This window comes from Squalius cephalus (genome assembly GCF_949319135.1).
Source record: "Squalius cephalus genome assembly, chromosome: 7".
In the NCBI taxonomy this organism is placed as follows: Eukaryota; Metazoa; Chordata; class Actinopteri; order Cypriniformes; family Leuciscidae; genus Squalius; species Squalius cephalus.
Window position 1 is genome coordinate 37,241,506 of NC_137128.1, and position 12,671 is coordinate 37,254,176.

Below are 12,671 nucleotides of genomic sequence, written 5' to 3' on the forward strand. Positions count from 1 at the left end.
CTATCTAAAAATGTTTTTCGTGAGACTAATATTAATAGAAAACTGCGGACGAATTACCTTAAAAACCCATTGAATAGCCAAGTGAGCACAATAGAAATGCCTAACTTATGTCTTTGTCACTTTTCTAAAGGCAAATGACATAATATATTTGTAGGCTATATATTAATTTAACTTCTGATGGCACCGTGCAATCCTTTAACTGAAAGAATTGAGGCTTCAATAAGTAGGCTATCATAAGAATTTTTCATCTGTAAGAATTGACATAATCTTTTTTATTTCGTGTCATGACAGTGGTGACTGTTACTATCGGCTATCATATTAGGCATAATACCAAGTTAGCACCGTTTTACCAAGTGGGTAACTATGGTTACCACCACGGTAAATCTTCGAAATGACAATAAGCGCGTGGCTCCGGGTTTATCATAGAACAGTTACCCAAACGACTTTCCCGCTGGAAACAACCTAGTCGCTCACATTTACTCGCCGTTTTAATATTCATTCACACTCTCAAACGGTGCTTTTGATTCTTCTGTGAAGGCTGGCTGTGTGGTTATGTGTGTTTCGTGCCTTCACTGCTCGGTGTTCCAGTACCGCGCCCGGATGGAAATGTGTCTTCCGGGGAAAAGCTGCTTTCAGCAAACGAGACACCGAGCACATCACGCCACACAGCCTGGACATCTGCAGCTTTCAACAGAAGCTTGTGCCTTTCTAAGAACGCAAGCGGTTTGAGACGCAGATCTATGGCCAGACCTATGCGTCCCAGAGGGGAGAAGAGCCGTGGAAAATCTGATAGAGACCCGTAAGAGCTCAAACCTCGAATTTTGCTATTTCATTCTGATCCTTAGTGCCGTCATTCATGGATGTGCACCACGCAGAGGCGGGTCCGTTGCACGTGCAGACGGTGGATGAGCCACCGGGAGGCGCCACCGTGACCGTGGATGCCGCACAGTTTCAGGTCCAAACGGTGCTGGGGATCGACGGGGAGTTCAGCGAGGATGACTTGCAGCTGGGCGCTGGAGCTCAAACACCCCTGGCTGATCCGATCACAGAGATCGAGAACGAGGATGGTGCGTGTGCAGGGACGGACACACCGGGCGAGGACATCGCCGGGCAGAGCGCGGGGAAAACGGAAACAGTGGGCTCCAGTTGCAGCAACGAGAGCTGCGTCCCGACCCCAGGCTGTCGGATCTGCTTTCAGGGAGCCGAGCAGGTGAAGTAGGGCCGTTCATTTAATCTGTCTGCGCTATATATTGTGGGTCTATGCATGTTTATATGCATCACACCGACGTCTTTGGTGGTTCCAGGATTGTGCGCCATTCAGAATTGAATTGAGAATGCCCTAAATTCCTTAATTTGAACCAAGTTTGAATTAAAGTAGTAAATGAAAAAGAAGTTTAGCAGATGCTTTTCCAGAGCGACTTATGAGTAACACCACAAGCAATTTGACAAAAGAGTCAACCAACATTAGTAGCCTAGTGCAAAATAAAGGTGTATATATATATATAATAATAATAAAAAAAAAAAAAAAAATATATATATATATATATATATATACTTATATGTATAATACTGTGCAAAAGCCAGTTATTTGTATCTTTTGCTGTAGTGTGTCAGTAGGAAATATCAGTTCACATTTCCAAACATTCCTTTTGCAATTAATTGCAATAATCCAGTGATATTTTTGTATGCACAAGGAGTCTGACAACAGCCGGTGCTCCACACAGAGATCTAATCTCACATCATCAAGTCCGTCTGGGATTACATGAAGAAACAGACTAAAAACTGAGACAGACTAAATCCAGAAGAACTGTCTCTCCAAGACAATAAAAAAAAAACAAAAAAAAAAACGATCTGCAAAGCTATAGTTCTGTGAAAAGTTTTAGGCACTTGTGCAAAAATGCTGTAAAGTGAGGGTGCTTTAAAAAACCCTGTCATAAATAGATTTTATTTAGCAACTAACTTCTATTAACTAAATAAATCAAATAAATATTTGGTGTGACACTCTGCGTTTAAAACATTTTTTGTCCAGGTACACTTGCATATAGTTTTTCAGGTAGCTTTGCAGGTCGGTTTCTTCAGGCATCTTGGAGACAGTGCCACAGTTCTTCTGGATTTAGTCTGTCTCAGTTTTTAGTCTGTTTCTTCATGTAATCCCAGGCGGACTTGATGTGAAATGAGATCTCTGTGTGGAGCATACCTGCTGTTGTCTGACTCCTTGTTCATACAAAAATCTCACAAGATGGCAAAAGGAATGTTTGGAAATGTAAACTGATATTTCCTGCTGACACACTACAGCAAACTGGCTTAAAACCTTTTTGTATGTGTGTGTGTGTATGTGTGTGTGAAAATACTAACGTGCCTATAAGACTTTTGCACTGTAATGTATATTAACTTTTGTGGACAGGGTGGATGAGCAGTTTCCCAGAATGCACTACATGTTGAATCTCAGAACTGAATTACAATTCAGTAAATTCCTTTTCCTATCATTCCAATTCAACTTCAGTTTCAACTGTTGAGGTGTGGCCAATGCAATTCAAATACATGCTAATATATTACAACAGTTCTTGAATTCAAGATCCAGATGTGCCATCCTGATGTTGTCCTACACAGGTAACAACATAGCAATTCATAAATACTGTACATCCAGCTGTTGACAAGTGTTAGGACAGTCTGAGTAATATAAACATTGTAAACATCTTTTTAATTTATTATGGGCCTACATAATTCATGAAATTATTAGAATATCGGAAACCTCAGTGATTCGTAATGCTTTAAACAGACAGTGTGGTGGTGGTGTGTGTGTGTGTGTTGGTGAGATCCATTAGAATATGTGCAGCTCCATTCATCTCTAATGCTCTTCACTTCCTGCAGCTAATGTGCTTCCTCGAGGCGCCTTGTGTTTGTGTATGTGTGTGTGCGAAAGTGTTCCACTTTGTTTCAGACTCATTACAGTTCCGAATGAGGATGTTTCTGAAATAATTCATGAATGCACAGATGAATCATTTCCCATCCACTCACTGAGATGAAGCTCTGTCAATGTGTATAGTGTTTCATTCACTCAAGATGTTCTCCTCATTTAGAGGAAACAGCTCATCTGCACCATTGTTCATGGCTCCACAAACGCAATGCTCAACTCATCTTCAAAGGCACACGATGGTCTGTTTTATCATTGTGTGTTTTGATTGGCTGATTGTGTGTGTTGGCTGTGATTGGCTGCAGGGGGAGCTGCTGAGCCCGTGCCGCTGTGCTGGTTCTGTTCGACATGCCCATCAGCAGTGTCTGCTCAAGTGGATCAGTGAGAAGGGCTCCTGGAGCTGTGAACTCTGCAACTACAGATTCAACATCCTGCCTATACATATCAAACCACCACAACAGGTAAACACACACAGGGATTTATAATATAGGAGTGTCTATTTACACTCACTCCGCCCACTGACGCCTGGCGGCAAAATTATGGAAGACGCTAGATTAGGCGTGTGGCAGACAGTTTTGATTGAAATCGACCCGAGTTCGAGTGCCGAACTCGTTCTTCTCCCTTTTCCCATCACATATCAGATCGGAAAGGCATTTATTTTCAATAAAAAGTAAGAAAATATTTATAAGTATAAAAAGCATCTAACTACTATTACACTTATTGCAAAGAAAATACTGCTATTTTCACATAGTGTAAACAGAATCTATTGCTATTTAAACAAACAGTGTAAATAGTGTGTTTTAATAGTGTAATAGTATTGCTAAGAAAATATGCTATTTTCACTTAGTGTAAATGGCATCTATTTATGCTGCCTTATGATATATTGGTCAGTACTTTACAATACTTTTTTAGTTGACAAATTAAAGAATCACTCAATTGTTTTTCAGATGTGCTTTAGTTTCCATTTGATGTCACTCTAATTGTGATTCTAATTGTATTTGTGCCATTATAAATGTTACTCGTAACAATTGTTATGCCTGTTCAAAAGACAACATATAACAAATAACGTAAGTCTTGCAAAAGTGTATATCACAGTAATTGTTCCTGGTTCATTTTGAATCAAAAAATGATTCATGGTTCAGTAATGGCTCTAAAGGCCTGTTCACACCAAGAACAATAAATATAAAGATACTGACATTAACATCCACATCCACACCAACATTATTATAAGCTTGTGGTGCAGTAATATCATCTGCCGCTTTACTTTACATGTTGGAGCTCTTTGAAGTCGGATGGATTGTGATTGGCTGTCAATGTTTTTATTGTTCGTCTGCTGGAAATAAGATTTTCAAAAAGTGATTCCTTAGTGTAATTGTCATTATAGTTGTGATGTGACCTTCACTATTCTTATAGAATTAGATCCATTATTAAAACTTTATTCATGTAGTTCTAATTATCGTCCTTGATGTGAACGCCCCTTTAATGAGCGAGTTCACAGTGGTTTTGTGATTCATTTTGACTGATTCGGTAAAACAAACCAGTCATTTGTTCACGAATCTGTCGCCAATGCCGACTAGATTCTAAATAATAATAATAATAAAACAAATTGTGTTTATATTAGTTGCAGTGTGGAGCTCTGACCGGTGTGTTTGTATGTTTTGCCAGTGGCAGACTGTCACCATGACTCTGGTGGAGAAGGTTCAGGTCATTGCAGTGATGCTGGGTGGCATCTTCCTATTGGCCAGTGTGTCGTGGCTGCTGTGGTCAGCACTGAGTCCAGAGGCGCTATGGCAACGGAGTGACATCCTGTTCCAGATCTGCTATGGCATGTATGCAGTCATGGACCTTGTGTGTATTGGTGAGACACTAATAGATACACTCAAACCACATTAGTCCTATACAAAGCCCTTTTCTCAAGCTACTATATGCAGATTGTTCGAGTGCATGTCCATTTAATTAATGGCTGACAAATCGAAAATAATCTTAAAAAAAAGTAGGGCTGGGTTGACCATGTCGATTAATCGATTTTAATCAATCTTCATTGTGATAAACCGATATTGATTCAAAATCCCAAGGTAATTTAGTCTTTTTTAGTTGATGCATCAACAAAACATCAAGACTTATTTTAAGCGTGCCTCCCATCCAATAATTACTAGGGCTGTCAAACGATTAATCACGATTAATCGCATCCAAAATAAAAGTTTGTGTTTACATAATTTATGTCTGTGTACGGAGTATAATTATTTTCTATATATAAATACACACACATGCATATATATATATTTAAGAAAATGTGTTATTTATATATAAAATATTTATATATAATATAAATTTTATATAATATAAATATATATACACAGTATATACATGCAAATATTTCTTAAATATATACATGCATGTGTGTGTATTTATATATAGAAAATAATTATGCACCGTACACACACATGTATTATGTAAAAACAAACTTTTATTTTGGATTATATTAATCGTTTGACAGCCCTAATAATTACAATAAGCTTTGTTACTTTTGAAATGAAACTAGCTTCAAGTTCAAATTCTGTCAATTGTATCATGAAATTCAAACAATAAATACAATTTTGGCACTCTTTAGTTATAGCAGTTATACAACTTACTGAAATGTTTCATGACTCATGTAATCCCTCAATCACGGTTTAAACCGTGGAAAGATGTTAGTAAAACCAGCTTGTAAACAATGTCATGTTACATTCAATGTCCATAACTCAATATTATTTAGCTAGAAAAAAACTCGAGAGAAGAGCATTTTATTTTTTATTATTCATATTTTTTACTTATCCTGTTAGTGATATTTAGGCCCGGTTTCACAGACAGGGCTTAGATCAAGCCAGGATTAGGCCTTTAGTTCAGTTATATTGTTAAATATAAAAGCTCCCTAATGTGCAATTTAAATGTTTGTATACAACACTTATGAGTTTTGATTATTATATCTAAAAATAAATAACAATTTCATTTAATAGTTTTGTCTTGTTTAGTCACAGCTTTAGTTCAGTTCTTTTTTTTCCTCAAGCAAATTGGACGTACTGTACTATATACATACAAATGAATCCATATTGAATCACAGTGAAATCAGAATCAAATCATGAAATCTGTCAATAACCAGCCCTACTAAAAAATGCGTGTTTACATGTGCATTTGTGTTTCAGGTCTGATTGTTCATGAAGGTGGTGCCGTGTACAATGTGCTCATGCGCTGGCGGGCCGTTAATCTCTTCTGGGATGTCCATAACTACGATAAAAGCCGAGACCTGGAGACCACACACAGCCTTCACCGCAACCTGTGGCTGCCTCTCACACACACACACACAGTCTCCAACGCACACTCACAAACCACCCGACTGGAGTCATCACCTCGATGCCCCCTCCACCTCTTCTCCATGTGCCTGAATGTGACCTCTGACCCCTCCCCACAAGAGCAAAGCTCAGGCGAGCATGTGGTCAGGGTCACATCAGTTTGACATGATATTAACTCTTTCAGGGACCAATCCACTCTCCCTGCACCATCCTGTTGTGGGAGGGGCTAACCAGTGGGAGGGGCCTCAGTGTTGGGAGGAGCCTTACTTGAAAGCACTTTAGAAGATACGCAAACTGATTCAAATGATATATTGAATTGTTACTTCGAGCCTGGAGTTCTGGATCAGCCTTTGAGCATCGAAGTAAGACTACAAAGCACACAGAGACTTAAAATTATAATGCACACAAAATATTACTGCTGTTAGACAAATGAATGTTTCATTTAAACTAAACTTTTTCGTTCAGATTTTCAATTTCTATACTGATAAACTAGTGGCAGTCGCATGGAACTTTCAAATTGGTTGTGAAGCAGCCATTCCTCCCCTTATTCACCATGGTAAAACATATCCACACAGAACAAACGAGTGCTGATACGTTTGAAAGAAATTAATGGTAGTTTTTCTAGGGCTAATCAATGTAATCAATTATGTAATAATTATAAAATAATTATTTATAACTACCCATTTTACAAAAAGACTGTTTAAAGAATAACATTTAGTACAAAAATGTTGGTAATTCTTACCTCATGGTTCTAGTTTTGTTTAGCATACATTATATCCAGTCAGGCGGTCATATACAGTCAGCTGCAAATGTTCAAATACTAAATCGAAACAGCTGCGAAAACAATGATTTCATGAGGAAGAGAAACGGGATTTCAAAAAAGAAATCATTCAAATAAAATACCCAAAAACTACATGCTTTTATCAAAAACGACATACAGTAGAGAAGCATAAGCAATGCTACATAAACAGTGCTAACAATAATCATATACTGCACAATGCCAGGTTTATTAGAAAGCTAGATTAGGGAAAAGCTAGAGCATAGGAGCTCATTGCATTACATTGGGCTTTATTTGATTTTTTTCAGAAATGTGAGTAGTGTTTGCTTGTGTAAAACATGGCACCACAATACTAGGCTGTTGTGGGTGGTTGGGTAGGCGGTTGCATATGATATAGATGCAAAAGGTCAAATATTTCAACACAAGCTCAAATCGGATTCTGCCACACAGCTCCCATACTACTCTCCATTGGAAATGAAGGATGGTCTGTTGTTTGTCAGAGATAGTAAAACAAAAAAAAAGTACAACCAAGGGTTGTAAAAAAGAAACCAAGGGATTTCAAATTTTCAACAAACATTGAGAAAACGTTAACTTTGTTGGCATATGATCTGTCAATATGACATTCATATAAGTGAGTCCAGCTCTCATTTTACTCTATTCCCACATGATTTTAAATGACCCTCAGAAAGATCTTACATGTTGTCATCTGCCAATGCTTAAGTGCCCTACATCTCATGTTGTGTGTATTACAGCAAAAAAACTAAATAGACTGACTTTGGACTATTAGTCTAGACTCATGCAAAATTCATTAAGTAATGGGGTTGGTGGTTAGATATTGCAGTAAACTGTGATGCTGGTAATGTGCCCTTAAGAAACCAAACCCTGGCTGAGTGATTTCAGAAGCTACTTGAGACAGATATACATGTTGTTAGGAGTGTAATAATTACAAATGTATGTTTTAACATCATAAGCACATTGAAAGCCTTCTTAAACCACCTTAAAAGAAGTCTATGTAGAAAATGCAAATACATTCTGCAGATTTTCTCACAAAATCTGCACTGAAAATACTAAAAAGTCTGCTGATTCCATCTGGGCACGTTGTACTTCAGCTTGACCAGCGTTCATGATTTGGTGCTAACTGATACGCATAGTCAACAAATGAATTTCATTCAGATGTCTCAGAGGCATTCAAAGTGTTAAATGAGATGATTTTCTGATGGTTCTGCGCTGCAAAGAGGGAACGTGGATGAACATTTTAATGAATGTAAGAGTCTTTGAATTTTGTTATATTTATTGCCTATAAACTAATGCACAGTAAAGATACAAAATGAGAAAGATTTTCCTGTTGTTTTAGTATTTTTATAGGCTTAGAGTAGAAAAATAATAGGACCAGAGGGAGGAAAATCCAATAGTATAATCACAATCTTGCAGTTCAACAGAAAAGGTTTATAAAATATACAGCTCCACAGAATTATATAATATACAATATAAACATTGCACATATAAAACAGACTTAAAGGAGAATCTGTGTGTGTTTGCATATCTGTGTTTGTGTTTTTTTAAAGGCACTGGATTGAGTGCTGCTTATTTCGGAGACTGGACTTTCTGCCTGCAGAATTCCAAAGAAATGCAACTGGACTTGATTTAAAATGTAAATACAACATAAAATATGCGGTCTGATGAACAGACATGTACATGTGGCACAGTTTTAAGCACAACAGAATGTGTGTGGAACGTGATGGTGTCTGTTGTGAAAGTGTCTCTGTCTTTGGTTCTTTTGCACTCAGCATTGAAGGGTCGCTCTTTTTTTTGTTTTTGTGAGATTAAACATTTTGCTGACGTTTATCCTCAAAGGCACATGTAGGAAAAGAGTTTGTCGGGAATGAGAGATCACCAGTTGCTGCCGTGGCTGCTGATGGATTGACAAGTGCTGAAACGTTTCTTCACTATTAGACTGATGTAAGCCTTCATGAGCTTTGCAATGTCCATCACCTACAGAGACAATCAAATAGAGGAAACCAGTGTTATTTTAATATTGATAAACTATTATAAACTATTACATTTTTATTTATATATTTTACACTTTTATTTTACTTTTGTTAAATAGTCATTTTGTTGTTTTTATTCGTTTTTCTTTAAATATTCAAGTTATACTAAATGAGAAATAAAATGAAATAATGTTAACGTTTAAATGAATGTCAGTTAATGTTATTTTATTTCCTTTATTTATTTATTTTAAAGGTTTTGATTCAACTAAAACATGGTTATTCAGGCCTTCATAATGACATATCAAAAAATAAAGTGATGTAAATTGAGTGTTTTCCTGTGAAAAACTTGCTATCATAATGCTAGTGTGTATGGGTGGTTGTTAAGTGGCAATGGTGGACAGTACTGAGGCATTATTACTCTAATACTGTACTTTTTCAGTATCTAGAATGGCGAGAGAACATTGTGCTTGGTACGTTTTTCCTCTTCAAACCAAACTTAGGTCTTTAGCCGACAAAGTTTAAATCCCGTCGATTTAATTGGCTAGCGCTTTTCATAATGTTTACGCATTAGGTCAGTAGCCAGAAAGTAGGCTTTCTTTTGCGGCTGTTCAACCACATGAACATCTACACTACGAATTTATGTATTTATCCTCGTCCACTTGTGATCTGATCGACCAAAACTAATCTTTAATACCAGGTATAAACAGGGCCTTTGAGATATGGTAGTGATATCAGATCCATGATGAATCATCATGACCCGCTTTTCTTTATCAATCGACCTGTTGAACTCATTCAAAAACCACACTAAATGATTAATTCATGAATGGACTGATTCAATTGCTGCAATTCTCAAGCTAAGAACTAAAAACTGATGAGTTACATGTTTGAATCGTTCAGAGTGAGTGTTGAGTTAACAACTCACAGAATAAATTGGGTTTAAACTCAAGTGATCCTTAAATGTGTGAAACATTTGACTGATGAAGCGATAAGTAAGTTACTATAAATGTTAGTGTTGTGTATTGTAGAAGCATGGGAAACACTTTGTACCATGATAGTGTTGAAGAGCAGCTCCCGTCCCTCCACGCTGATCTTGTAGATGTTTGGCTGCGGTGCACCAAAGGACAGAATGACCTCGTAGAGAAACACCTCCAGAGGCCACGCCTCCCCACGCTTGTACACGCACACCCCCTTACGACTCACGCCCAACCACAGCTCTCCAGGATACACACCGTCGACACACTGACGCACAGAGAGAATATAGTCAGCGACACTCCTGGCTGATTACGTGAGTGTCAGTGTACTGGTTTGACCTACATTATGAGGACCCAAAATTCTTATATTGTAATGTGTATTCAAGTTTCAGGCCACGCCCCCTACATTATGAGGACACCCCAATGTACACATACTAAATGATTTTTTATTAATAAAATGGTGAAAGTTTTCTGTGATGGGTAGGTGTACCAACATGTGTGTGTGTTCTCACCTCCACATCAAAGAGGGTGGAGCCATATCCCTGCCATTCCTTGATGAGACCCATGTACTTTTTCATGGCTTGGTCCTGTTCCATCCCCTGCAGTTTACGCCATTTCTCCACCAAACAGCTTCTCAGCCCCGCCTTCTCGTCTTGCAGCCACGCCTCTATGGCCCCAGGCTCCTCCCCTTGGCGCTGTCGTCCCAGTGACCCTCGGAAGCTCCGCCTCAGCGTGCCTTCCAGGAAACTACCTCTCTTTCTTTCTGTGGATGGTGTGGCGGATGCAAAGCACCGCGCGGACTGCTGTACTCGAGCACGCAGACGGGCCATGGGGAACACCTGCTCCAACTCAGGCAAGACACTCTGCGTAGAGTAGTCTCCTAACAAATACTGCAGCCGAAGAGCAGCCAGAAACTGCAAAGTCTCTTCTGGGGCAGGATACTGACCCCTAATGACAGCTTCATGAGCCTGAGAGAGAGAGAATGAGAGAGAGAGAGAGAGAGAGAGAGAGAGAGAGAGAGAGAGAGACTGAAATCGCATTTGTGAAACATTTACAGTGAAGAAATTGCCCTGAAAATCTTTCGTTTTTGGCTTGAACGTCAATAGATTTATTATTAAAAAATTGTATTTGTGTGTGACCAACAGAATATAAGACAACGTTATGACACATGATCTTAAAAAATGTGGCACTGTAGATGTGAGACTCTGAAAACAGCGAGACAATGCATTTGTTTGCATGTGCACATGAATCAGGCCATATATCGACTTTTAAAGCCCCTTTTTTTGTAATGACTACACAATGCTTTCAGCTGCCACATTAATGTAATTTTCTCTGCAATTATTTGTAAATGTGATTAAATAATAAATATAAGTGATTGGCAGCCCTGTTATTAATGTGTTTTAAGATATTAAACTGAAATCAGACCTGCTCAAACATGAATGCAAACTCCACACTGTCAGCAGGAACGCTCTCAGGTTCTGAGAAACAGAAAAGCTTGAAATAAAACTTCCAGCCCTCTCCTTCCTGTTCTTTATCTGCCAACCTGAATGAGAGAAATATAGAGAGTAAATGAATATCACATTTTTTCCCCACATAATGAAAACAACAATAAAATGTGCTTTTAACTGATGTTTTTGGTAATATGATGCATAAAATCTTCCTATAGTACCCAACGGAAATCCCACCAGCTGATTAACGACCCACTCTTTTTTCAGCCAATCACAAAACACTCTCTGCCTCATGTATTTATGTTTGCTCAAATGTCTTTATAGGGCAGAGGTTTAAATCCTTTTATAGCACCTTTAAATCATTTTACATCAGATTAAGTGTTCTATATTGATGGTTTTAATAGTATACAGTTTGTATTAATTAAAAAAAGAATATATAATTTATATTTATATAATATATATATATATATATTTATCTAAAATGTATTTAAATATAAAAATGTAAATAAATATAACATTTTTAAGGTGAGACTCACTTCTCAAACTTAGCGAGGACGTCGGCCACCACAGTCCTGCTCTCTATGGCTCGGTCTGTGATGTCATTATGTTCAAACAAAGCGAACATGTTCTTACAGTCGTCCATGGAGAGACCCTTCAGCAGCTTCTCAACCACCTAGACACACACACACACACACATATAGTTACTGTGGGTCTGAAGCTCACGTGCATATGTGTGTGGATGTGTTTTTGTGTTGTGTACCTCTCCTGCAGTTGTGTGTGAGTTAATGGTGATTTTGCAGGACCCGCCACCATGGCAGTAAACTGTCGATGTCATTTCCTGTCTGCTCAGTATGGCCCTCAGCTCCTCCTGTGAAGGAACGTATTCGCGGCCACGCACGTGCCGCAAGGCGTCTTGGGAGAATACAGCATACCGTTCCATCTCGGTCCCTGGGTACAGCTCTCGTGTCCTGAGTAGAAAATCAGTCACAATTTATTTTTAATTTATTAAGATAAATCAATATAATATTTTCATATATTATTCAACTATTTATTGGTTATTGTAGTATTGCCCCGAATTTTAATATCCTATTCTATTTGAGGTCTTTCTGACTTATTTAATTATTTGATCAGACTTACACAATTATGATTTAAAAATGCAAAATAACAGTATTTATTTCCACTTAATTTGACACCATTCACCGAATGAACATGCAATGTAATGAAGTCATGTGACAATGTTGTG

At 38.0% G+C, this 12,671-nt stretch overlaps 2 protein-coding genes across 3 annotated transcripts in view; one reads left to right on the top strand and one right to left on the bottom strand.

Annotated features, from left to right (window-relative positions):
* Window positions 1–776: 776 nt before the first annotated feature.
* marchf11 (membrane-associated ring finger (C3HC4) 11) lies at window positions 777–6,464 on the top strand. Its single transcript, XM_079875423.1, has 4 exons — window positions 777–1,210; window positions 3,220–3,375; window positions 4,580–4,772; window positions 6,097–6,464. Exons 1-4 carry the CDS (start codon window positions 857–859, stop codon window positions 6,405–6,407), a joined length of 1,014 nt encoding a protein of 337 aa, XP_079731549.1. The 5' UTR covers window positions 777–856; the 3' UTR covers window positions 6,408–6,464.
* Window positions 6,465–8,296: 1,832 nt separating this feature from the next.
* Window positions 8,297–12,671, bottom strand: part of myo10 (myosin X) — a 44,541-nt gene continuing 40,166 nt past the window's right edge. For both annotated transcript variants that reach the window (XM_079875292.1, XM_079875293.1), the window contains 6 exons: window positions 12,189–12,396; window positions 11,965–12,101; window positions 11,406–11,523; window positions 10,493–10,948; window positions 10,057–10,248; window positions 8,297–9,013 (listed from right to left, as the gene is read on the bottom strand). In XM_079875292.1, coding sequence (XP_079731418.1) covers window positions 8,912–9,013; window positions 10,057–10,248; window positions 10,493–10,948; window positions 11,406–11,523; window positions 11,965–12,101; window positions 12,189–12,396 — 1,213 coding nt within the window. In that variant the 3' untranslated portion in view covers window positions 8,297–8,911. The remainder of the gene's footprint in view (window positions 9,014–10,056; window positions 10,249–10,492; window positions 10,949–11,405; window positions 11,524–11,964; window positions 12,102–12,188; window positions 12,397–12,671) is intronic.

Coding starts and splice junctions, on each gene's coding strand:
- marchf11 (XM_079875423.1), top strand. CDS start 857: ATGGATGTGCACCACGCAGAGGCGGGTCCGTTGCACGTGCAGACGGTG. Junction 1,211..3,219: donor GCTTTCAGGGAGCCGAGCAG/GTGAAGTAGGGC, acceptor GATTGGCTGCAG/GGGGAGCTGCTGAGCCCGTG. Junction 3,376..4,579: donor ATATCAAACCACCACAACAG/GTAAACACACAC, acceptor ATGTTTTGCCAG/TGGCAGACTGTCACCATGAC.